The sequence below is a fragment of the Esox lucius genome, chromosome 4 (genome assembly GCF_011004845.1).
Source record: "Esox lucius isolate fEsoLuc1 chromosome 4, fEsoLuc1.pri, whole genome shotgun sequence".
Classification (NCBI taxonomy): Eukaryota; Metazoa; Chordata; class Actinopteri; order Esociformes; family Esocidae; genus Esox; species Esox lucius.
The window spans coordinates 12,941,593-12,969,409 of record NC_047572.1 but is presented as its reverse complement, the minus strand read 5'-3'; the positions used below and the strand labels follow the sequence as shown (position 1 = coordinate 12,969,409).

At 42.3% G+C, this 27,817-nt stretch overlaps 1 protein-coding gene across 1 annotated transcript; it reads right to left on the bottom strand.

The window, feature by feature from the left end:
* Positions 1 to 5,230: 5,230 nt before the first annotated feature.
* LOC105025951 (BTB/POZ domain-containing protein KCTD16) lies at positions 5,231 to 26,172 on the bottom strand. The gene is made up of 3 exons (XM_010897035.4): positions 24,683 to 26,172; positions 5,642 to 5,860; positions 5,231 to 5,486 (listed from the first exon to the last, which is right to left on the bottom strand). Exons 1-3 carry the CDS (start codon positions 25,509 to 25,511, stop codon positions 5,242 to 5,244), a joined length of 1,293 nt encoding a protein of 430 aa, XP_010895337.2. The 5' UTR covers positions 25,512 to 26,172; the 3' UTR covers positions 5,231 to 5,241.
* Between the last annotated feature and the right edge of the window lie 1,645 nt (positions 26,173 to 27,817).

Here is a 27,817-nt window from a genome sequence, read left to right as displayed (position 1 = left end):
AAACTGAAAGTATCCCAGTTCTTCCATGGCCAGCATGCTCACCTCACATCACCTGTTATGAGAATGTATGGATCCCCTGGATCAATTTGTACAATGGCGTGTTTCAGTTCTCGTCAGTTTCTAAGAACTTCCCACACCTTGAAGACGACAACATACCACAGGCCTCAATCAACACTCTGATCAACTCTTTCTAAAGGACATGTGGCGATGCATCAAATGGTGTTCACACCAGACTGACTCATAAAGGTAAGATAATTATTGATTCCAAGACATGACATTTCATTTTGTAGATTTCTATTTTGCTCCTTGGGGTTTCAGGCTGGGTGTTTTGTAAAAGCACTTTGTGACAACTGCTGGTGTAAAAAGGGATTTATAAATACATTTGATTGATTGATTTTTACAATTTTCAAATTAATTTGTCATATATTTTCTTGTATGAAGATTTCTCATAAAAACCTCTGTAGGTGAACCTCTGTAAAACTTCAAAAGAGCACCGAACATATACTAATCTTACAATGTTGCTTTTTACTACCAGTGGAAACCAAAATGAAAGACTACAACCAGAACATTTTTATTTCTCTAAAGCTGCTGTGAAAACAGAACTGTTTATTATAAAATTTGAATGTATTACAAAATCAGTCTTTTTTTTGCATATGATGTTAATGATACAGTATGTTTGTGAAAGACCCACTGAATCATTCTTAAAATTTTAAAAATGTCTATCTTGATAAAATTTATTGAATAAGGATGTGACATTTTATCACCAATTTATTGGAATTTCTTTAGCCTTTCCTCCATCAAGAAACGCATTCAGGACATAGCAGTAACATAATCAAGTATGTGTGGGCAAAATGTGTTGACTGCGGGGGCGGAGCTTAGCTTTCACCCTCATGGGTGCAAGGCCAGTGTTCACCTGTGTGTACATTCTGACTGTTGCTACCTTATGTACCACATCAAGCAAAGGGAGAGGACATTGCTTGTTAATTGGCAAATTAAGTTAATTCTACCATGACGATCAGAAGCTTGTATTGGGCTACAGAAATACGTACCTGCAGTTCCAAGTTCTCACCAATGCTTTGGCCCCTGGATCATCACTGTCTTCCCTCCCTTTCCTCACTTGATGCTGCCATACTGCCGCTGTCATTGTCACTGTTAGTGGACATACTAACATTAGGCCTATCAATCTTCTCATGCTGCTACTCAACAGATTTACTGAAGACATTTATCAAGGGCACATACTGTCTTTTCCTGTTTTGAGTGCCAGATATATCTACTTATACAGTGTCTGTTACGTTACGTTAGCTATCATACTAGCCAGCTAGATCTGATGGTACATCCCGGGGTTCACAGATAGGTCAATCCTAAACATGCATTATATCACTTATCAATAACCATTTTCTAAACTAAATACCAAAATAACAAAAAACCTGCATATTGCATTTTCATTCTGTTTGAGATATTTCTTTTAAACGTTACGACAAATGTTTGGCCTCTCTTAATTGGCGGCCATTGGTGCCAATCACCTATCGTACACACTGAATCTGTGCCTCTGGTTGGCTGTTCAGTACTTCACATACTCCCTAGATGAACTAGCCTTGGCCATTCACATAATAATTGACTAGCTTGTTTTAAATTAAAAGTGGGTCTTCCCTAACTCTATCTCCCAAACTGCTATTTATTTCCTGAGTTCATTAAAGATGGAATCCACAGTAAAGAAAAAAGTGCAACTGTCAGAGTTATTGCCATGGTTATAGCTATAGTTCTTTGACAAGGAGCATTTCATAATTTGGTAGAATATTTTCTGGAAATATTCTGTTGTTCTATCACACATGCTATGAAGTAAATAGTGTTTGTTGTTGACAGTAACATATTTTCGGTTGTAGTGTTGCAAATGTTACCGTTGTATCTTTACCGTTAAGGATTCCAGCTTTAATGGTTTCTGCACATCTCAATAAGGGGTTCAGGTTTCCTATTACATGCCGTGGCAATTTACTGTTTCTACTTATCTATTTAGATTTTTCAACAGGAAAAGTACAAAAATAGCTGAAGAGGGACTTTAAGACATGGTTTATAGCCAGGAGAATACGATTCAATATTCCTTTTGTTATTATCCTGTATATCTCAATTTCAATAGAAGTTCATGAAGCACAACTAGGAGAATTAATCCCATGGAATATATAAGATGATTTTTCCATTTTCCTTCAAAGCATCTGCTGCATATAAAACAGATGTATTTGTGAATCCTTCGTCTTTTGTGACTGGGCGTACGTGAATCCATTGAAATGTATCGTATGTGTTAAAGAAAAGAACCTTCACTCAAAACTTCCAATTTATAAGGCTACAGAACCTCTTTTTAGCTTTTGTCCCTTTATAAGTGTAGCTTTTGCCCCTTTATAATATAAGAAAAGTAACAGAACTCATTTAACGTAACATTTATTTTATGAGACCAGAAAATAATTATGCTGTACTTTCTACTTTCCATGTTTGACCTTAAATAGCCATCAAACAAAAAGCTTTTCTCCACTGAACTTTTGTTGGAGGACAAACATTGTCATGGTTTCCCCAAGAGAGATACAGGACACACACATACTGTATCCATCAAACACACCGTTTTTGGGGCTGCGGTTCTGGGGTCTCTGAGTCTCTTCCTTAGTGGAGGCAATGTGGCGACACTGCAGAATCTATTACCAGCTAAAAATAGTCCCATCGTAGAAATGAGCTTTGTGACGGATCGTCCTAAACCGTCCCCTGCTACCTCTGTAGTGCACCACCCTAAACCAGAACGCAAAGGGCTCAGGTTAAAAGTAGTACACCAGCCTAGAGGGGAAAGTGTGTCATTTGGGATGCGGCCTACATCTTAATGTTTCCCTGCAAACCTCTCAAAAGTAAGAGAGAGTTAAGATGTCAGGAACAAAGGATCTGTTCCACTTCCTCAGAAATAAAATGTGGAGGGAAGAAGACAGAGTGCAAGTCTAGGAAGGGAGTGGGCGGCAGTTCGATGGGAATCCAATGGCATAACTTATCAGGAGAAATTAGGGAGGAACTTTCCAGACTTTGCCTCATTGTCAGGGAAGAAGCCTACATAATCCTCCTCGGTGCATTTTCTATCATCCCAGCTAATATTTATTCTGTTAACTCAAATCTGACAGTAAGAGGGGGAGCACAGGGATAATGGAGAAAAAGACTCTGGAAAAGGTGCTGATATGAAGTAGACCCTGAGCTGTATTTGAAATTACATCCTATTCCAGGGGTGGGCAAAATACAGCCCGCGTGGCTGAGCCAATTTAATCTGGCCTACAGTAGGTTTGAGTAAAAACATACAAAAAAATCACACTTCAGGCCAACGTTGAACCTCTGAAACCAACTTCACAGTATGTAGAAACAATAACGGACCAATACGATTTTCAGGCTTCTCAAATGGATTTTGAAAATGAAATAAAAACATTTGCACCCCATGAATTGCAATATCTGATGTGGCCCTCAAGCCAAAACATTTGCCCACCCCTGTCCTCTTCTTTCTATTATTGTACACTCCTCACAATAGCCGTCACAAATAATACCCTGGAGGGAGCAGGGGGCCATTTGAGATGCAACTCTGTACTAAACTCTCACTGTAAACTCTAAAAACACAAGTACCCAATCACCTATTTAGTTCAGTCACTGATTGTGTCACTGGGTCAAGAGAGTCACACAAGTGATTGCATTTTCAACTCAGCTCGTTTAATTAGATTTTTTTTTGCACACTTACAATCAGGGGATCTTTGAACACCCATCAGCATTAAATACTGTAGCCTACTTACTCGACATGTCTATCCTACCCTACAAAATAAATGGCATAATGACACATTCAGACAAAATGTTTACAATAGAAAACCAAAAATCCAAGCAGTGCTCTCCTCGTTGAAGTTGGCCTCAGTCACAACGACGTACAGCAATGGGTTGGATCCCAAAATGGCACCCTATTCACAGTGAAGTGCACTATATAGAGAATAGAATGCCGCTTCAGAAGAACCCTTGGATTTTTTCCAGCACAAATAACAAATTAATAGCATTTATTTGATAGTCTTACTCCATCTTACTCTAATCCATTTTAAAGGGGTGATATGACATGCAGTGCTGTTGTTGGATACAGTGAAGTTTCATAACGAGACGTGACCTTCGCGAGTCCATAGTCTCTTTGAGAGAAGTTCGATCAGCACTAAATCACAGACCCATTCAGAGCCATGCATTTAGCGTGTTGTGCCAATGCAGTGTGATGCATTTATATGAAACGTAAACATTCTATGGCAGCCTTTTTTGCTCCCCATTAAGTCCCTGTAGACATTAAAAGGGGAATAAGTGAATGTATAGAATGAACATTAGGATGCATTACATGACACTAGAACATTCTATTGCAGCCATATTAAATCCCTATTAACATTACATGGGGAATATTTAAAGAATGCTTTACAACTGAATGTCTGCAATTATTACATCATTCGATATCGAAATTATTAATTTGGTCATCTCTCTGAATACTTGACTCTGGATACGTCTGTTGAAACACTGTGGCTAAAAATGAATGAAAGTTGCTGCGATGGTCCTTTAAATGTCCAATAAACACTGATATATATATCCATAAAAAACAGTAACACTGTGGCGTGCTAACTCGTCCACTTCAAACGCTAGGCTAGCTTTTACTGCAAATGTGACCAAGCTTTGTGAGTGGATTAAGGTGTACCTTGTCACCCCTGAGTTTGGTTTCGTTGCTTGAATTGGTTATGTAGCCTTTAGCTTAACGCGGAAACTATTACTTTCTTTTGAAGGAGTGGGGCTGAAGACACACAGCAGTGACCAGGATTTTGAACCCCTAACAGCAGTGACCGGGTTAACACGTGCTTATCCCACAAACACACAGTGCACATTTCAAACAATTGTGTGTTCCGGTTTTGTGCTAGTTTCACTGTGCACTGCTATTCATGCTGGCAATAAAATGTCCTTCATTTCTAAATTTTCACTAATACAGTACATTATCTTTGAGTGCTGCAGTCTATTAGTCTTTATCTACTGCCCTGCAAGGGAAGTGTATACCATCCCATTCTAATCTCTCCCTGTCTCCCTCCCTGCACCTCTCCCACTCTGCTATCTCTCCTCTACCTCTCATCTTCCCTCATTCCTCTCTCCTGCCCTTCCGTCCTTGTCCCCCCTCCCCTTCATCCACCCCCCCCCCCCGCCCGGCACACCCTTCCTATCCCTCTCCAATCAGAGACGGTACTTCCTAAGCAGCTCTTGTTGCCACAAGTACTTCCTCTCTGGGAAGCGCTCCGGAATTCTGATCCTGCGGAAGTCCTGGATGCACCTCTCCAGCTCCTGCTCTGGTGTTAACTTCTCCTTGTTTGCTTTCCTCTTGGCCGCTGCCTCCCGGTGCTCCCGTATCCCAGTGTTCCGAACCCGGAGCAAGTCCGTCTTCCTCCTCATCTCCGACGGCTGAAGCATCTGAACGGGACCTAAAAAGTAGGGAGTAGAAGATTTTATTTTCGGAAGCCTTTCACCTTTGAAATATATGTGCAATGAATCCACAGCGTCAGTCAAAACATCACAGGAACTCAAACGGGGTATATGTTCTAAGGGACAGGTGACAAGAGGAAAAGTACACCCACACCTGTCTTTGGCGGCCGGTCCAGGGTCTGGGCAATTGGGTGGGGCCGACGACTGACGGGCCCGCGTATGATTGTTCCCTGAGGAGAACTGGCCTCTGATTGGGTCTCAGAGCAGGAAGTGGACAGCTCGTTTAAGGAGGTGCCGCTCTCTCCTCCACGTTCACTCTTGTGGCTCTTACAGCAGCAGTCGCAGTGGGACGAAGACCATCTGGGCGAGCCACCTGGAGAGGACAAGCGTGTAGAAAAACACACACACACACACACACACACACACAAAACATTGAGTTTCACCCGGACTGTGCAAATCCCTGAAAAACAGAAGTTACATCGACAGCATCGTCTACTGTTCACGAATAGCAGACACTAAATCCATCAGTTATCATAGAAAGAATACATTAATGTGACAAGAAAATCCTCACACGATATGTTCTTATTAGCTAAAGTTCCCGTGGGGATACTCTGACAGACCTATTAGTTAACATTCCCTTGGGACACTCTGACAGATGGATAATCAAAGAAGCCAATTACTGAACAGACAGACACCGAGAAATGGCCATAGTCCTGGTTCAATGTCATCAACATATATTTCAGAGGAGGTGAGGATGGCGGTGGTGTGGGGAGAGACTGAAGAGGGAGGAGATACGGGGGCATCACTGACATTTCATTGTGTGTGTGTGTGTTTGTGTGTGTGTACTTTTGGGTGGCTGGGTCACAGAGTTCAGCAGGGTTACAGTAGATGGGAAGGACAGGTTATTGAGGATAAGATTAGGGTTAGGTCAAGGTTAGGGTAAGAATTAGAGAAAGTCTTACAGTTACAGTTAGGGGCTAGGCTGTAAGGGAGTATCGATTATTTTATGGGTAGAACATTTACTTTGATAGCAACTCTGTTGTGTGTGTACGTGTGTATGCATATATGTATGTATTTCTTTGTGTATGTGCATGTGTCTTTATGTGTGACTTAGGGCTTTGAGGTGAGGACACATTTTCCCCAGGAACTGGGAACTAAGGGAAGAGATTGGCTAGGCTGTGTTGTAGCTACTGCTTTGAGCTTGGCTCCTTATTTAACTAAGGGAAATGTGTAAAGTCACCCACCCACCCCACACACTCTTTCTCGCACACAAATGCTATGATCTGATATTTATTCAGTGAACATTCCAAGGTAAATTGCGACTGTGTCATCTGAACCTGAGGCCAGACTATGTATGAAGTGGAAAGCCAAGGCAATAGGAGGGTAGCAGGAAGACTATGACTGACTGGTTCAGAGATACTGCTGCTGTAGCTGAGCTCCTTTACACAATTTGTTTTCATAGTCATCCCACAGTCATTCACCGGAATAATTACATGGACAAGGAGAACCTGATCCTGAATCCGTATTTCTTCTCACCCATGATTTGTGGACCCGGGACTGGTTTGAAAGGCATGTCTCTTTATGGAAGAATTCAATGGGTCATTTCTTAATTTTTTTACTTTTTTTGGTATTCACTGGCATGTTGTAAAACTTTGCATTTGCCCTGAAAGAAATGTTCTATTTCAATGTTCTGACATATGGTTTTGAATTTCCTGTGTGCAGGGTGGATATCTTTGGAAGTCCACTCACTGCTTCATCCACTCACATACCTTAATAAAACAATATTAAACCCACAAGGAAAAAAAAACTCTGCCAGTATAGAGTATACAATATACGTAACAGACATCCTCTATATAATAGTTTTCCCGATACCAGGCCCTAGTCTCAACAGCAATAAAATATCACTAAGAGCTGTTATTGGGCCATATCCTGGATACACATTCTATGTCCCAAACAGCTCCCTGTATAGGGCCCTGGTAACGAGCCCTATACAGGAAACAGTACACAATTCAGGACACGCACGTTAAGTGCATAGCATACGTCAACAGAAATGGAACGGGGGGCTCAGTTCAACAGGGATTTGAGCCTCTCAGCACACTGATGTAATAACTGCCTTATCTCCCCATGGCGATTTGATTGCATTGGTCTGGTAAAGGAAAGAGACAAGGAGAGGGGATAACAGCTTTTTAATGGCCATATCTGTGTCCTAAATGGCACCACCTTTCATATCTAGTGCACGAGTTTCAAATGTCAGGATTATGAGCTCTGTGAGCCCTGGTCAAAAGTAGTGCGATATACAGGGAATTGTGCTATTTGGAATCCTCAGAGAGTAAATCAGAATACCAGTGTCCCTCCTCAGAGAGTAAATCAGAATACCAGTGTCCCTCCTCAGAGAGTAAATCAGAATACCAGTGTCCCTCCTCAGAGATAAATCAGAATACCAGTGTCCCTCCTCAGAGAGTGAATCAGAATACCAGTGTCCCTCCTCAGAGAGTGAATCAGAATACCAGTGTCCCTCCTCAGAGAGTGAATCAGAATACCAGTGTCCCTCCTCAGAGAGTAAATCAGAATACCAGTGTCCCTCCTCAGAAAGTAAATCAGAATACCAGTGTCCCTCCTCAGAGAGTAAATCAGAATACCAGTGTCCCTCCTCAGAGAGTAAATCAGAATACCAGTGTCCCTCCTCAGAGAGTAAATCAGAATACCAGTGTCCCTCCTCAGAGAGTAAATCAGAATACCAGTGTCCCTCCTCAGAGAGTAAATCAGAATACCAGTGACACTCCTTAGAGAGTAAATTAAAAATCAGTAATTCTGGGCTAGGCCCATCAACAAGGCAGAGGGAGAGTGTTTTATTGGAGAGAAAGAGGGGTGGGAAAGGGGGGTAGAGGCAGAGACAGGCAGAGAGACCAACAGCAAGATGCATGGTATAAACAGACAGATATAGTGAGTAGGTCGACTGGATACCGGGCTGGGCTACTTTAAAAAAAATCTCTGCAGCATCTGACTTTGTCCCTGAATAGAGGTTTGGAAATGACTGCTCAAGGTCATGGAAGTCTGAAATAAAATATTCAAAAGGTATAAAACATCAATGTAAAATCCTGGGTGCAAACATTTCCGCCACATTTACCCACTGTGAATCTTAAGGATATCGTACAACCTAAAAAACTAAGCATAAATGTCTCATGGACGAGCACTCAGCGTCAGTTATTGGAGAATTCCACCCACTCGCTCCAACCTTTGTAGCATGTTACACTCTAGACTATCAGCAGTGTGTCCATTCAGGGAAGCCATTGATTGTGAAGTCTTTTCTGAGACCTGTCTATATAGGCTCATACAGATCATATTCCAGCACCATTAGAGGCTGCTTGCATGAAGCTCGTCTGCAGAGTGCACACTCCCTGACTGACTGGGTACACAGTCATAAATAACAGAGAGGAGAGGGCAGAGGAGTTTTGTAACGGGAAGAACAGAGACTGGCATGTCACAAGGGCATTTGCCACCCCCTCCATCTCTTGCTCTCAGACTCACACACACACACACATACAAACATGCTCATTAGTGTTTCTCCTCTCTCTCTCTTTTACTCGCACGCATACTCACACGCATACACACAACAGCAAATTATTATGATTTTATGTCTAGGAGTGGTGGTAATTTTATGGAAATCCAAATGCACAAGAGCTAAATGTTCCCACATGTTTTGTTTTTTCTCCCTTGCTGTGAAAACGACTTTCACCCACGACACTGAACACCGCTGAGGGAAATGAAGAGGTGGTGTGTGAATTGAAGTGGAGACAGTGGGTGGATAGAATACTACATCAGGTCTATTCAAATCCAGTCCTGGAGGGCCGAATCCCCTCAATTAACTACCAGGTAGAAACAAAAAGAACAAGTATTTGACTTGAATAGCACTCGCGTAGCATGCAAATGCCAGCTGCATCTGCTGGAGAATTACATTTCCTAATAATCAATTTCCACCATCTCTGCCACTTCATTGGCTCATAGCAGCTTAATCAGGAGAGTGTTTTTGACATATGTAGTCTACTGCTTCTTCATCAGTCTGAAGCCTTACAGACACACCCAGACACACACACATAGTCCAGTATTGCAAAAATACAAATTCCATGTTCCTTAAACTTGACCCTAAACTTAACCTGTAATGCATAAACTTAACCTAGCCAACACCTAACCTCTAACCTAATTAGAGGTTTCACCCTAAACACAACCCCTAAGCCTAAAAATCAAGTTCATAGTGGGGACGTCCCTATTAAGTTATACTTTACTTCTTTTAGATCCTAGAAGGTTAATAGAACATTTCCACACACAAACACACACAGAAGCGTCAGCCAGCCAAAGCACCCTGCCCTTCAGTGTTTCAGTTTGAATGACATCTTGCAGTCTGCACTCTGTGGTCAAATGCTAAGCAATGTTTAACAACATAAAGCTGCCTTGACCGAGTCAGGGGAACATCTCGCAGGACTTTCTGAAAACAACAAACATGTTTATTTGTTGGTGATCACATGCTGGTTGGGTTTGTTGTGTGACCTGGTTGTGAATAACCAAAGCCCGTATAGATGGCTCAGAGGCTGTAAAAGCTGTTTGTCTTGGTGATGGCGCAGCACTTCAGTTTATGCATGACTTTGACTTTAATAGAAATGCCTCATACATTCTGGCACCATCTCCCTACCAACACAAAAACACTGGTCCCCATACCAAAGCTGAACTCAGATAACAAATGGGGTGAGTCCCAAATTACATCCCAATCCCTATATAGTGCACCAGGGTCCATTGGGGTCCATTGGCATTTTGTTCTGTTTGATGATTTATTTTAGAACCCTGAAAATCAAAGGAAATTGTTGTAAGGTGACATTGCTTTAATGTTGGGAATATTTGTATGGAAACATTTATATGCTGTATATGTATTCAACCCCACTTATTATTTCTTAGTACAGCCAGCTTTCAACTCCATAATAGTTTTAAGTATTTTGGGAAAAGTATGTATCTTTGCACCCAAAGTAAGTGTGATTTTGGCCCTTGTGGAACTCAATTTTCTAAAAGTGTCGCAGATTCTCAGTGAGACTGAGATCAGGACTTTTTTGGGGACACTGTGGGACTTTTTGTTCTTGACCCACAGTAATTGCTTTAGCCTTGTGCTTGAGATCATAATCCTGCTGAAAGGTACATTTCCTCACATACTTCAGTTTTTTAGCATACTGAAGCATGTTCTCTTGCAGTATTTCCCTGTATTTTTCTTCCTTTCATCCATTCTTGCTTCAATTTGAACAAGACGTCTAGTCCCTGCTGATGAGAAGCATCCCCACATCATGATGCTGCCACCATACTCCCCTGTTTGGATGGTTTGTCTTGGGACTGGGGTAGTATTAGGTTTGTGCCTCACATAAAGCCAAAAAGCTCTATCTTGGTCTCCCTTGACCTTCTTTCACTCTTACATTACCTGAAAAACAGCAGAAAAATACTTTCATAGGTTACTTTTTGAGTAATGGCCTCTTTCTTTCCACCATCCCATAGAAACACATTTTAGGCAGAGCTCTTGATATGGTTAACTGGTGCACCATTATGTCGCTGACAGTGACTGAACTCTGTAGCTCCTTCAAAGTAGTTGTTCTCTCTGTGCCTTCTCTCATAAGCATCCTTCCTGTTTGAGTGCTGAGTTTTGAGGGACAGACTTTTTCTTGACAGTGCCAGGGAGGTGTGATGCAGTTTCAACTTCTTAATTATTGATCCATCGGTGCTCACTGGGTTATCCAAAACCTCGGATATCACTTCATACCCTTTTTCTAATCTATTTATTTGTATTACTTTTTCTTTGACTTTTTTTAAAATGCTCTGTGGTCTTTATTTTCCTTCAGATTTACAGTTTGATCAATGATTCTTCAACAGGGTTTTGTTTTCATCCAGAAAATGTGACAGCAACTATATATACATACAAACGCGTGCACACACACACAGAGGTAAAGCACACATCTCTCTCAAAATCGAACACCGCTGACACACACACTCAAACACACACGAGCAAACACAGACATTCTCTGACTTTTTCTGTCTCCAGTGAGTTTCCGAGATTGACTTTTTACTGCCACCGCCTCAGGACAAGCCTCGTTTACGTGCTTGTTAAGTCACAAATTAGGCCACAGCGTCCTTGCAGGGGGATGAGCTAGCTGCCCTGGCAGACACAGCAGGCAGGAGACAGAGAATAAGTAGAGAGAGAGACCAAGCCAGAGAAATATAGATTTTGAATGATCTGAAATGATGTCAACTTTGGATTGTGACAATGTTACATGGAGAAAAAGGCCCACAAAAGCAATTTGAACTCAGAGAAAAGGAGAGAGACACAAATGAGAGAGACACAAGTAAAGAGAAACAGGGACAGGGAGAGGGTGACAATGAAAGTGAGGGAACCCAGAACAATTAGACTGAGACACAAAGTGAGTTATATCGATAGTGTTTCACTAGGACGGCTGATCTAGGATTAGGTCCCATCTGTCTGTCACCGAATCAGAATGTAAGATGATCCTAAATCCACACCAGTCTAACATAGTAAGAGGGGTACTCATTTGAGAAGGCCACTTTCACGGCCTGATTTGTGGCAATACCATCATCAACATCAACATTATATTACCAGGTTTAATGAGGCCCATAATATTGCATAGATTAAAACATCTGAGTTGTAAATGGCCTAGTTAACCACCCACCAGCTTTCAAGAGTTACCCTTAATCACGCAGACACACGCACTAATCAGGACACATAATGAGAGAAACAGCTGATGGAACGCTGAGATGATTCTGAAATTATTCACTTTGACCTTGGGGATCTACCACCAGGGATTGATACGATTTAATTTGGACCTTACTCTACCAATTCAGGGACACATTATATAGTTGGAGGACCAACAGTTACAGTATTCTGGGTCTGAAATCTATTGCTTGCCTTGATGTCCACAGGACCAAGTCACAGTAACGTCTGTCTGATTGACAAGAACTGGGGGAAAAAACACACTTATAGTGTTGTTTGGTTGGCTGTTGCCTACTGACTGGAAGATGAAGCAGCAAAACATAATTCCTTCCCCATCACTGGCTCCCCATCTCCCCTCCTCTCCATCCATACCTCCCCAATAAGCCCAGCTCCTCGCTGACGAAGTGAGATGAGGCAGGGAGAAGGGTAAAGAGAAAGAAAGAGAGGTATGGAGAGATAGAGAGCGGAAGCAATATCAGCCAGCGAGAGAAGGATCGTGTCTGGAGAGTTTGGAGAGCTCATCATCTCATAAATGGTGCCCCATGGGAGAGGGACAAGAGTGAGAGGCTTTCTCTCTTACACACACAAGGAGGATAGCACTATACAGGGAAAAAGGAACCCATTTACAATATTGTCTTTATTGAGAGCCGAACCCACTCCATAAAGATCTACTAATAACTTCCAAACACATCCATTCTGAAAACCCAACAATTGATTGTTGCATCCAAACTCTGCATTTCCTCTAGGCAAACCCCTCACTGGTCATTCATTCAAACAGAACATGGTGGGATTCCGCTTCCAGGTGAAAACAGGCTGATTACGATCACCGTCTTTCGGACCAAGGAGACCAAGGACCCCGGGCTCTGCTCAACAGTAAGCGCACTTTGCAGTGAACAGGTTGCCATTTGGGACGTTGATGCAAATAGTTGTTGGTCCAAGAGGTGGAGGAGGGGGGGGGGGGCGTATCTGGGAATGTAGGGAACGGCCTGGAGCCAGCAAGTCGTTTCGCAGCTTCTTTTTAGTGGTGATGAGATTCAGGGGGGATGGATTTTCACTGGATGGTTTTAACTTCACTTACGGATGTGCAGGGTGATACGAAGGTGAGGGAGGGAGCTCACTGCTTTCCCCAAGTCCAGTGTCCCTTTAAGCACACCAACACATCGGATGCCTGTCGGAACCACCCCCCCCCCCCAACACACACACATACACAATAAGGCCCTACATGTGTCCCTCCCATTGTGCCGTAATGCTTCTATCAGTGACCCTGTGGCTCATGAGGGAACATAAAGGGGATTTTGTCAGTGAATGGGTATTATCAAAATCCACACCTCCTGTCAACTCCTCACACCTCCTCACCTTTTTATCCACAGGAGGAGAGCAGCAAAGCCATGCCAACGTGGCAGGTTTTGGGTAGTGGAAGTTACCCACGTGTTGCACTCAGTATGATAATCAGACATAAATATGAAGACATGTCGGACCTAGAAATGTAAACCAAATAAAAATAACAACAACTAACGACACTAGTTAAAAATAAAAACATTCAATACCACTAGGATGATGAGTATACGCTGTTGAGTCAACAGAGGCAGACCACACGACCCTGTCACTTTCTCAACAGATGTTCCCCCTAACCCTGAGGGTGCCTTCTGGATCATTTGACCTGACCCCTATTTACACAGGTCAAAATAAATGATTTATAAAGGGAATAGGTTGCCATTTTGGATGAAGGCTGACTTTATGCAGAGAATCTTCATCCATCTCCTGTACAGAAGCATAGTGCCAATCTATCCTGGATCCATTCGCCCAGGCTCCATGACGGCCCGGGTCAGCCCAATCTCAGACTCTATCACTGGGGAGCAATTGATTACCTCCCTGCAATTGTAGCTCATCATTTTGGGCCTCCATTTCCCCTCTCAAATCCATTGTTCACAGATCCATTACTACCACAAATCATTCAGAGCCATAATGAATGGGAGCACACATAGTGTATGAGCAGTGTTGTTCTTGAATTTTGCTGACATTTCAAATGTACATCAATCAACTAATATGGTAGTGTAAGGCATTTTGGGGGATTTTGGAGGCCGTTTAGTTATAATTCCCAGGGTCAAATGAACTTGTGTATACCATTTCTATTTCTACATGCGCAGTTTAAAGGAAGTTGCTATTTACTGTAGCACTGATGCAACTGATAACAGGTATTACCACATTCACTGGCAGCCGACACCATGGACTTCCAATCATTTTCAACTTCTTTCAAATTGCACACAGAGGCATAAAGATTTTATCAATGAGTTAATCTGACTCTGGGGAAGTAAATAATTGGAAAATAATTGGAAAAGAGCAAACAGTGTGATAAAAAGTAACCTGTCCTCCTGTAGATATCTGACTCTGGTCACTCCTAAAGCCCACACTTCCTCTGGTGATTCTTCATGTCACTACGCCACCGCCAATGACTGGAACATATTGCAAAAGCCCTTTAAGCTTGGCACTTCCATCACACCTCACTCTCCAAAAACCAACCAATCTGCTATCTGATCAATGCACCTGACAAATCTGTCAAACCTACAGTATCAGTCAAAGGTTTGGAGACACTTGCCCATTCAAGTGAATGAGTAAGTGTGCATAAATCTACTTTAATGGGTGTGTGTCCAAACCGGTACTGTAGGTTTTACAAATGTGTATATATTTATATATTCATGTCTCGCTGTGTAATATGATGTTTGTTGTTTATTCGTTTTCATTTATATGCTGTTATTTGTATTTATTTTTAACATTATATATGTGGTTATGTGTGTTCTTAATCTGTTTCAATTGAAAGCCTTTGGCCATGTCATCACAGAAAATGAGAATTGGTTCGATACTGAATGGCCTGGTTAAGTAATGGATAAAGAAATAAGATCATCTGCAGACGCCAGCACCATTATCAGCCATCTACTTCTGTTTATATTTATCCCCTCAAGCCATTATGACCTGACCCTCTCCATCTTTGGAGGATGCCGAATTACTCCTGTTTCTTATTAGAGAAATTATTTCAGAACACTCTGAGATGGTGGGTGTCGAAATCCTCTTGCTTCTGCTTTCTGAGGGGAAAAGGGACTCCACTTGAAATGGCAGGTTATTCACTCTACTGTCCTACTTTAATATTGCACTATGGCGCAACACTCAAAAGCAAGTTTATTAGGTAGCCCCATGTAGTACTGGGACAGCCTAATTTGCATCCAGAGCAGTCTGAATTCTTTGGGGCCTGAGTTCTGCAGGGTGTCAGATACGTTTCACAGGGGTGTTGGCCCATGGTGGCATAGTGCAGTTGCTGCAGATTGAACAATGGTACATTCATGTTGCCCCTCCCATCTCACCCTGAAGATTTAACAGTGGTACATTCTACTGGGTTGAGTGGTGAGGAAATAAACAGACTTGACCTTCATCAGACTAGGCAGTGTTTTTCTCCTTAACTGCCTAGTGTTGGTGATGACTGGAGCTTCTTCTTGATTTAGCTGATTGGAACCCAGTGTGATCTAATAGAATGTCTGTGACAAGGACCGACCACTTGTGAGTTCCAAGATGCAGTTCTGCACTCCACTGTCGTAGAGCTCCTTTGTGTGCCTGTGTATGGCTCACCTGACTCGACTTGCGCTATCTGCAAGCAATTCTCCTTCAATCCCTTTCATCAACGAGCTGTCACAGGAATGCCACCGACTGGATATTTCTTGCACAATTCTTGGTAAACCTGACACTGTCAAGCAGGAAAAGCGAAGGAGGGCAGACAGTTTAGAGAGAGTAGAATCAGTGTGCCTGGCACTAAAGATCATACCATACTCAAGGTTACTTAGGTCGACTATTTTGTCCATTCTAACGCTGCCCATTCGAACAGAAACTGAATGCCTTGAGATAGCAAAAACAAAAAAAGAGAAACATTGATTTACATTGCTTTAAACAGCAAGCCCTATGACACTGTCTGTGGGTGCGTTCTATTTTTGTGAACATGGTGATGTACCTAATAAACTATCAACTGGAGGTGAGAGAGATGCACATCCATGTCTTTTCCCAGAAGATCTGTTCTTGGCAAAACAAATATATGGGAGATGGCACAACCGGCACAACAGCTCATGCTTCTCTCAGTGCTTTATTTTAAACAGGGACCATTTTAGATTCGCAGCATTCTCTCATCAAAATGTCCCCAAATACACTATTGATAAGGGTTTACAAGTCTTGGTAACAATGTACAACTCCTGATAATGATGTAGAAATCTCCAGTGTTTCACGAGACCTGGAGGGTAATATTTAGAGTGCTCAGATTGCTTTTTAATTGGAAAACATTCTAAACATCCCCTGAGGTAATCAGCCATGTTGAGCCTGCATTCGACATGGCACTGTATTCTCCACTTCAGCTCACTACTCTCGCTCAGTGCCCCATGGTCCATTGTAAACATTAATGCACAATATAGGGAATAGAGTGCAATTTGGGATGTGATTCTGGTCTCTAATTAAAAATAGTGTAAGTTACATCCATTTATCCCTAGGGCAGTAATCATGTTGTCACAACCAATCTGAGACCCCTAGGTCCCCATTAAAACTAACAACCTGTCTTCTCAATCTCAACAAAGGCACTCACACTGTATAAGACAATTTGGGTCTCTAACAATGGACTGGCTCTTAAAGTGACACGTGTCAGGGGGATATACACTCTCACATACACACGCATGTTTGATTTTCTATCCATATAGGGACCAGAGAAACGATGAACTCCATACCCCAACCTTAGCCATAACCTGTTACTGCAGTGGACTGAATAGTGCTTTTCTGTACCCTGTGGTGACTATTCTAAAACAATCCCCTCCAGAGATTTCCCAACATCTTGTAATCATGTAGCCCAAATATTTAGAAGGTATCTTATCTAAATCAAATCAAAAACAGCATCCCCTAGTGGTCTGGCTGGCTGATTTATTTTCTTCTACTTACGTAAAAACACCTCAAAGTTCCGGCTGCTCAAATGCTATAGACAATTTGGCATAATAATTTATTTACGTCTATCAGTTTGCTTAGCGCTACTGCTGGCAGAACAGCTGAAACAGTTATACCATCTTCATTGCTTTACTATGTTCCCCGCCTACCTTAGGGTGTTAGCCCCTTGGAGGGGTCCAAGACTGTTGGGCAAAGTCTTGCATTGCAGCTTTGTAGCCACGGGTGCCTCCCTTGTGTGTTGGTTTTTCAGCCTCTTTGGAATGGAGGCTTCTCCTCTTGGTAATGGTCCAGATCTGGTAAATGTTCGTCAGGGCCCACGTTGATCTCTTTGCCTCCATGGGAAATGCACACAGGTGCCGTACCTTAAGGGTAGATGAGAGCAATCCTCTGGGAGTGGACACTTTCGCACACGTGACCGCAGACTCTCCTTAACGCATTCCCACGTGTAGCTCTAGTCCAACCCTCCAACTGGACAAAGTGAGACCCTCCTTGTTATGGCTTATCGCTGGCCCAAGGAGCTGTGTTTTCCAAGGTGTATGTCGCATGCATGTTCCCCATGCTGGCACCTTGTTCCCTTCCTCAAGGAATAAAGGTAATAAACATTATCGAAGGATCATTACATGGTTTTCTATTAGTTTTTGCACTTTACTCAATACAGTTCGGAGGCCAAGCGGTCAAACATACTCTTTCTTAGCAACAAGTGCCAACAGGTTTGAGTGTTCCCCTAGCAGATGAATGCCAGTTGAGAGTTGGGATTTCCGAATGTCACCATGCTCTAGCAACCCCCCAGGCAACTCACACATTGACCCATGTGACGCCTTATCCAAATAATGGTAGGGTACAAATAAATATTGGTACAAAAATCTTAGTTGAACCATTTATTCTAAATATTAGAATACATATAATTCATATATATACATATATACACTCACCTGAAGGATTATTAGGAACACCTGTTCAATATCTCATTAATGCAATTATCTAATCAACCAATCACATGGCAGTTGCTTCAATGCATTTAGGGGTGTGGTCTAGGTCAAGACAATCTCCTGAACTCCAAACTGAATGTCAGAGTGGGAAAGAAAGGTGATTTAAGCAATTTTGAGCGTGGCATGGTTATTGGTGCCCGACGGGCCGGTCTGAGTATTTCACAATCTGCTCAGTTACTGGGATTTTCACGCACAACCATTTCTAGGGTTTACAAAGAATGGTGTGAAAAGGGAAAAACATCCAGTATGCGGCAGTCCTGTGGGCGAAAATGCCTTGTTGATGCTAGAGGTCAGAGGAGAATGGGCCGACTGATTCAAGCTGTTAGAAGAGCAACTTTGACTGAAATAACCACTCATTACAACCGAGGTATGCAGCAAAGCATTTGTGAAGCCACAACACGCACGACCTTGAGGCCCCACCTATTACCACTCATCTCCACTACAAATAGGAAAAAGAGGCTACAATTTGCACGAGCTCACCAAAATTGGACAGTTGAAGACTGGAAGAATGTTGCCTGGTCTGATGAGTCTCGATTTCTGTTGAGACATTCAGATGGTTGAGTCAGAATTTGGCGTAAACAGAATGAGAACATGGATCCATCATGCCTTGTTACCACTGTGCAGGCTGGTAGTGGTGGTGTAATGGTGTGGGGGATGTTTTCTTGGCACACTTTAGGCCCCTTAGTGCCAATTGGGCATCGTTAAATGCCACGGCCTACCTGAGCATTGTTTCTGACCATGTCCATCCCTTTATGACCACCATGTACCCATCCTCTGATGGCTACTTCCAGCAGGATAATGCACCATGTCACAAAGCTCGAATCATTTTACATTGGTTTCTTGAACATGACATTGAGTTCACTGTACTGAAATGGTCCCCACAGTCACCAGATCTCAACCCAATAGAGCATCTTTGGGATGTGGTGGAATGGGAGCTTCGGGCCCTGGATGTGCATCCCACAAATCTCCATCAACTGCAAGATGCCATCCTATCAATCCTTTAGGTGAGTGTATATATATATATATATATGATATACAGAGAAAAAGGTTAACAAAGAGGGACTGAATCCAAGGACTGACTTTTACAATTACCCCAATTGATTCATTCTCAATCATTCAGGACAGTAAGTAAATTGGCAATCAGATGCTCTGTCAATCGACACATGCCAATGCGGGTTCTAGTGTCTGTTGGGAGTTTTAGTTCGTTTTAGATCAAAAGAGATGCTCAGAGGACAGAAGATGACTCGGCTGAGTTTGCACGAGAAAACTGCTTTCGTTTGAATCCTTAGTGGTAAACTGTTATACAAAAATATTATTTACTTCAAACAACAAACTGGTTTTACTTCTTCATCTGAAATCATTGCAAGCACAGTAAAACAGCAGCATGCTGTATGTTCTGCAAAATTTTTTACCTTAATGTGAGACGGTCCCCAGCACTCACCCACTTCTGCTTCGTCTACAAAACAAAAACAATAACAACTGTTTCCCTCCACTGCAAATTCCATCTTTAACAAGAGGGCTATAGGGACCAGAAAGACAGGTCTGCACAAAGCGCTCCCACTGAGTTATCCTTCCCAAATAAAATAGACTTTTAGAAGCTACAAGGAAAGATAGAAAACATTTAGTTAATGACAGAGAGAGAGAAGAGTAAGCAGGCTGGAGAAGAGAGAGAGGGCAGGACTGGTATATAACAAGGAAAAACAGAGAGGGTGAGTACAGAGTGTTACAGAAAGTGTGAAAGAGAGAAAGCAAAGGAAAGATTAAATTGATGTATGAAATTATTTACACCCTTGACAAAGATTAGCAAAAAAGACTGTATGAAATAAACAATGCCGATTATGAGCTGCATTGTAATTTTCCAACACGTGAAATGCATACCACTTCAATTAATGAAGATTCAAGGAAATCACATTTGTCGAACAATAAAAATATCACTGAAAACATTGTCAAACTTAAAGCATAAAAAATGGAGACGATGAGTCAACATGCTTTATTTTCTTAATGGTTTATTTGACATGGATAAAAATAACATCAAATGGAAGCTAAAAGTGTACACTTTCATGCCATATATATTGCATCATTTCAAATCCAAACCTCTGGAATACAGAGCCAAAAGAAAACAGTGCGTTACATAATGCTCTCTCTTTCTAAGAAACTTTTAGAGTTTCTAAGAAACTCTAATAAAGAATTTTCATCCAAAAATTTTATTCAGAAGCATGTGAGAAACAGTTATTGACAGCCCTGCATTTATTACTTTGTGCACACTCCCTTTGCCAAGATAACAGCTCTGAGTCATCTCATATAATGTTTTTGATGAGGTGTGAGAACACATAGATATAAAACCCTTCCTCCATACAGAAACTCTCTAGATCCTTCAGGGTCCTTAGTCCATGGCTGTGGACTCTCTTCTTCGGCTCACCCCAACAGGTCTTCAATGGGGTTTAGGTTAGGGGACTGTGATGGCCTATGCAAAAGCTTGATCTTATGGTAAGTGAATCATTTTCTAGTGGATTTACACTGATCAGCCATTACATTATGACTACCTACCTAATATTGCGTAGGTCCCCCTTTTGCCGCCAAAACAGAACCGTGACCCGTCGAGGCATGGACTCCACTACACCTCTGAAGGTATGCTGTGGTATCTGGCACCAAGACGTTAGCAGCAGATCCTTTAAGTCCTGTAAGTTGGGAGGTGTGGCCTCCACGAATCAGACTTGTTTGTCCAGCACTTCCCACAGATGCTCATTTGGATTGAGATCTGGGGAATTTGGAGGCCAAGTCAACACCTTGAACTCGTTGTTGTGTTCTTCAAACCATTCCTGAACCATTTTTGCTTTGTGGCAGGGCGCATTATCCTGCTGAAAGAGGCCAATGCCATCAGGGAATACCATTGCCACGAAAGGGTATGCATGATCTGCAACAATGCTCAGATAGGTGGTACGTATCAAAGTAACATCCACATGAATGGCAGGACCCAAGGTTTCCCAGCAGAACATTGCCCAAACCATCACACTGCCTCCGCCGGCTTTTTGTCCCCCATAGTGCATCCTGGTGCCATGTCTTCTCCAGGTAAGCGACGCACACACACCCAGCCATCCATGTGATGTAAAAAAAAACATGATTCATCACCTTCTTCCATTGCTCCGTGGTCCAGTTCTGATGCTCACGTGCCCAGTGTAGGCGCTTTCAGCGCCACACAGCGATGCACTGTGTGTTCTGACAACTTTCTATCAGTACCAGCATTAACTTTTTCAGCAATTTGAGCTACCGTAGCTTGTCTGTTGGATTGGACCACACGGGCCAGTCTTGGTTCCACATGTGCATCAGTGAGCCTTAGCCGCCATGACCCTGTTGCTGGTTCTCCACTTTTCCTTCCTTGGACCACTTTTGATAGGTGCTGACCACTGCAGACCAGGAATATCCCACAAGGTTTGCAGTTTTGGAGTTTTTTGGATGCTCTGACCCAGTCCTCTAGCCATCACAATTTGGCCCTTGTCAAAGCCACTCAAATTCTTACGCTTGCCCATTTTTCCTGCTTCTAACAAATCAACTTTGAGGACAGAATGTTCACTTGCTGCTTAATATATCCCACCCACTGACAGGTGCCATGATAACGAGATTATCAATGTTATTCACTTCACCTGTCAGTGGTCATAATGTTATGGCTGATCGGTTTAGATGTATGCTTTGGATCGTTGTCGTTCTGGATGATCCATCAACTTAGTTTTAGCCTCCTGGCTGAGGCAGAAAGGTTTTGGCCAACAATCTCTAAATACTTGATGGATTCCATGTTGCCATGTACATCCTAACAATGTTCCCAGGATTTTTCAGAAGTAAATCAACCCCACAACATCACAGATCCATGATTGTACTTCACAGCAGGGATTAAGTTATTTTCTACTTGACCACGGCATTTTTTACAACTCTGCTGTTTGATGCCAAAAAGCTATATTTTAGTTTCATCAGCCTAAATAACCTGTTTCAAATCAATCTACCAATGGCATTTGGTAAACTCCACATGCTTCCTTAAGTGGTTTGTTTGTAGCTGCGGCTTTATTCTGGCAAACACTGCTAAATAACTTGTTGGCATTGAGGTGTCGTTTATTAATTGTTTTTGAGACTGCAATTCTCCAACTAAGAATATTGGAGATTTGGTTGTCGCCTGAGCCAGCCTCCTCACTCTGTTTAGGGCAAAATACACATGTTATCTTCCTGGCAGGTTCATTTGCATTTATGAATTATTAGGACATACTCTTAAAATGTTCATCCAACACAGCCAGAAGAGGACTGGTCACCCCTCCAAGCCTGGTTCCTGTCTAGGTATCTTTCTAAATTTCGGTCCCTCTTAGGGAGTTTTTCCTAGCCACTTCTTCAACACTGTTGTTGCTTGCTCCTTGGGGTTTCAGGCTGGGTGTTTTGTAAAAGCACTTTGTGACAACTGCTGATATAAAAAGGGCTTTTTCAATTTTATTGATTGATTGATTGCATGCTCCTGCTGTTTTACATTTCTGAAATATTGCCATAATATTGTTTATGGGTATTTTCAGACATGTAGTTATCTTTTTATACCTATTGCCTGATTGGTGGATGACTAAGAGAGTTTAGCATGTGTGTCACTTCCTATTTATATCCCACTGCCACAGGATGTCATGGATGACCACTTAAGAGTCCCCAGCGAACTTTAAAACGTAAAATCTTAATCGGGAATATACATCTATTATATTTCGTTCGTAAAATGTTCTAGGGGTGTCAATGACTGTGTCACACGTATTTGAAAAAATATATTTCAAGTGAATAGGTGTGTCCAAACATTTGACCGGTACTGTGTGTGTGTGTATATGTATATATACTGAAGCAGAAAGAGCAGCCAGAGAGATGGATGGGATGGCACCGGCTGATTATAACATTCTGCCCCACAGCCCTGCAACACTCCTCATTCAAGAAATCTTGAATTGGATTTTAAATAAGACCAAAAAGGTTCACATAGTTCATAGTTTGATGACGTAATATACAAAACATTTAGGGCATGTTTTGGCTGGGGAGCATTAATTTGATAACTAGCGCTTGAAATTATACAAAAGTTCAAGAGTCCCTTTAACTGTAGTTGTAACGTTTTCCTTTCTTCTATACCTCAGAGTCTCTGTGATGAACAAACTGGAACATCTCGCTCATTCTAAATTTTGTTTTGTGTTTCCTCACTTTCTCAGCCTTTCTCACTCTCTCCTCCATTTTTTCATACTCCTCTTTGTCTTTTCCCCAATCCCTCTCTCTCTTTTTTCTCCCTCAGTCAAGTAGCATTAAGGTTAGACAGAAACTTAGTCTCAATCTCTCTCTCTTTAGGTCTCCTCTTATTCTGCCCCATTAGCCCTCTCTTCCCTCTTGCTTCATTCCTTTCCTCAGCGTTCTCTCTCTCGTCTCCCCAGTCCAGTAACAATGTCTGTCAGTAAGGCCAAAGGTCATCTGTCATCCCCCTCACTGTACTCCCTACCTCCAGGCTTCACAATGGCTCAGTAGAAACACCCAGTAAAATTGGTGTTAGTAGGTCAACGTCCACCTATTCAGTTATAATTCTATTAACGAATCGACAGGAAAATCCTCAGCCAACCATGTGTCTTCCTTAGCCATTGTCATCATCTTCATCCACCACCACCCAAACCCCCAAAATTGACCCGCCAAATGGATTTCTTTCAGGATTCCAAAGGGAACCATTTGGATCTACAAAGTGTCTCTTAACTGGCCATATGGTGGAGCGTTTTCCTCTCCTGTCCCCAAACAGAGAAACCAAGGGATGATTGAGGCAGACAGCAAAGGAGATGGTCAATGTGTTACTAATGAAGGTAGTTAGCGTAGGCAGTCTCTTATTGGTCAAACTGGGCCTTTTCTTTGGCTATATGGCTGTATGGTTTGGACCATGCATGGAAGGAATGTTATCACTTTTGAGCAATGGGATCCACATACACACACATGTCAATGTGGTAACAGATTGTGGGTTGATGTTGGCTGGTGCAGTGGTGCTATTTTATTTATGATACAACCTTACCTTAGCTCTTGTGTTTGTGCGTTTTTAGATGAATTTGTGTGTGTCTGTGTCTGTTTGTGTTTGCATGTCTGATTTGGATAGGGTTGGGATGGCTGTAGGGTGACAGGGTTGATGGATGTTTAACATCTTGAAGACTGACCTGGCCTTAATAGCCACACAGTCTTCCAGTCTCTACCTGTCACAGACAGTACTGCAATGTTCACCCCATGGGAGCCCTGGTTCCTTGCTAGGTTTATTCCTAGGATTCTGACTTTCTATAGACTTTTTAAAAGCCTCATTGCTTCAAAATCTGCATAACTTGCTCTTATAGTTTTAGACTGAGTATCTGTTCAAGCACTTAAATAAAATGTTACCGACAGAGTGACTAATGGATTGACTGATAGCATCAACCAGGTGGCCTTAATGGAGCGGGTATTGAGGGGATAATGTGGGAAATAAACGTTCACTTACGGTAGAAGACGTACTGCGTGTAGTTGGACCAGACTTTGTCTGGTGCATAATGGCTGATAGAGGACGCGGTGAGAGAGGAATTACAGGCGACAATGTGGAACCCACTCTCCGACAGCATGTCAAAGGCTCGCTCCAAGTGACGGAATCGCAGGAAAAACCGGGATGTGTACCGGTCTTCGGGTCTGTCCGCATCTCGGCTCTCATTCAAGGTGTCTCCGAACACTTCTTTGGCGAGGCCAATCCTTCCGCAAATGAAGATTCTAGGTACTACTTTTTTGGATTTGGGGTCAGTCTGTCCGATCTTGCCCCCTGGTGTCGCGCATGTGCCTTTGAAACCAACCGTGATGTATCCATACCTCCGATCCAGAGAGTAAGAGGAATATATCCTCTGATCGCTGTCTAGCGACGCGTCGTCGAAGTCACCGTGGAAAGGGTCGTCCAGAAACTGTTTAGACTCATCGTAAGACAAAAGTTTGACCAGTTTGGGGAGTTCAAAGTATTCAGCTTCCCGTTTAAGCCGCCCTTTCTCGGGGAAGTGGTCGGGAAGGACGATCTGTTTATCTCTCAGGTAATCCAATACATAGCGGAACAGAAAACCATCTCTATCGATAAAATAACGTCCCCGGAGGTCCCGCGCCAAGTCGTTCGATGACCCCTTCTTGGTCGAGAATAACCGACCCAGCAAGGAATTGGGGACGCTTGTTAAAGTAGGAAGGCGAGTGTAATACACCTGCCCACCTACGTTTAGTTCAATAACATCAGACGGCGGGTTTTGCACGGACCCTGTCTCTTTAGCAGGCTGTGTTTTACAGTTTTCACTTAGTGCCATGTTTAGGTAATGCACAAAACCAAATCCCAGTTACTGCAGCGCGCAGATGTTCTCATAAAGTTTTCAATCTATGTGGGATGAATTTCCGCGGTCTTCCGTGTGCTCACTATCCTACACACCAAGGACACATTTGATCCCTATTACAAATCCTCTCATTATTCAAGACAAGTGCTGTAAAAAACCTCAGGTGCTTCCTTTAAGCTGCGCGTAAAATGCTTGCCGACCAAGGTTGTCTTCTGTTGAATGAAATTGATCACCATATCCAAGGCACGCGTAATGTTGTACGCATCCATTGCTAGTGTGCTGAGAGTCCATAAATTGAAATCCTGGGGTGAAATAATTTTAAAATAACCATAATTTCACCGTGAGTATAAAACGCGCATCCTCCAATTCAGTAATTTCTTAATAAAAATCTATAAGTTATTTGATTCTGCAAGGCAAGCTCCTGTCCTTGCAGATTGATTTCAAACGGTCCAATGTAACTTCATCGCCCCGAATCAACCGCACCTTCGCTGTTCACGGAGACCGTGCTGAAATTGCCATGCGCGTGCTGTTGGATTTTTAAAGTGAAGATGAATCCGGGCACCAGGGCAGCGCGCGCCCATCTCTCTGTCTCCAAACTGTTGTGCGTACAGGAGAGCAGAATAACTGGTCTGTTTGGCAGGGCTGTGAGGACAGTTAAGATATGTTTCTCCAGTGTTCCACGGGAGAAATAAATTGCATTGGGTGTAGGCATAATGTCCCATCATCATCTTAAAGGAAAATTACATTTAAAAACATACAACGTATAAGAGTAGTCTAGATTCTGAATTGTGAATTTTATAGAATATAAACATTCCGCAAACTACGATACCCAGGCTGAGATGTTATAACAATAAACGAGATTTTTCAATATTGAATGTTATATACGGATGTTATATTTTTCTAGTCAGTATTTCTAATTAGAGGATTATTTGGCTAAAAGTGTAATTATAAAACAGCTGACTAATTATAAACCATTGAACGTAGGAAAGGCTTCCGTGGTATTTTGCAAAATTCTGTAATTACGAATAATACTGTCCATAGGCCTAAGTCTGCCTCCAGTTTTTACGGATTTGTAAATTGTTCGGCCTTTGGGAGACTGCGTGATTGGACTGGATGAGTGCGCGTCACTTCAGAACCATCCAGGTAGTCCTGATCGCTCTTTCGGTTCCAAGTGGCCATTGGAATAATGAGCAGCCGGGCTGAGCCTGCGTTGGCTTTCAATTGAATCCATGCTCTGGTGGAATCTAACAAGTACTTGTCACAGCGATTATCTTTAAATAGCTCATATGTTGCAATGTCCGTCGTCTTTTCCCTCGTTGTACTTACCAAATGTGTTCATGGTATTATCTTGTTTGCGCTTTTTCAGGGATGGTTGAGAGCGATTGTCGGCATATAGCCTAGATTTAAATATAGTCTGTGCACTTGTTTTTGTCTGTAACATAGTGTGGCAATTCCAATATTAATACATTGCACATTGTAACTTTCCACATTCCCTAAGGGTAATGCAACTAATGTGACCATCTCCTTGCAGCATGCACATTGCATAGGCTGACCCTTCAGAGCCCTTTGCTTACGTTGAAAGCAAACCATTCAGAAGAAAGCACCACTCCTTTGAAGTAACATATGCACATCATCCTTGTGCTCTAGGCACTAGTGGTTTTAGTCTTTGTGGAGTACTTTACAACCTGTATCATTTGACTGTTTCAAAGTCCTGCAAATGCAAATTATTTGGCAAATAAAGATGATTGAATATGAGGCCAGGGCGGTGGTCACACTTTACCATAGTAATTTTCTGTATTGTGTTGCTTCTGGAGGGGTTGCTAAGCAGCCACAGAAGGGGACTAGCTTTAGTGAGTGGGATTCTTGCAGAAGGGATTTCATGTTTGCTAGTGCCACTGCTGTTACTGATTTTTTCGGCATGCATAAATGTGAGATTTAGATTTCGTCCTTATAGAACACTGCACTTTTGTGTGTTGTGTCTGGTCTTTGGTCAAATCTGTGGTGCAGAGAGTGTGTATAGGTTGTACTTTGCTGTTTTGAGTTGTGCTTTGGATATTCAACCCATTTCATAATGTGTTATGAAACAGCATTGGAAACAAATAAATCCTAATGGATGAAATATTTCAGAGTGTGTTGGACAGGCTACTAATGACGACAGCAGATGCCATTAAATCTGATGCAAAGAACCACTTACTTCCTATTTTGAAAACCAAGCTGTTCCAGTACAAATAAATCAACAAACATACTGCTAATACTTTATTACTTCTAATCTCTCTAGTTTG

Coding starts and splice junctions, on each gene's coding strand:
- LOC105025951 (XM_010897035.4), bottom strand. CDS start 25,511: ATGGCACTAAGTGAAAACTGTAAAACACAGCCTGCTAAAGAGACAGGG. Junction 5,861..24,682: donor CACGCAGTACGTCTTCTACC/GTAAGTGAACGT, acceptor TGTCCTCTCCAG/GTGGCTCGCCCAGATGGTCT. Junction 5,487..5,641: donor GGACCGGCCGCCAAAGACAG/GTGTGGGTGTAC, acceptor CCTACTTTTTAG/GTCCCGTTCAGATGCTTCAG.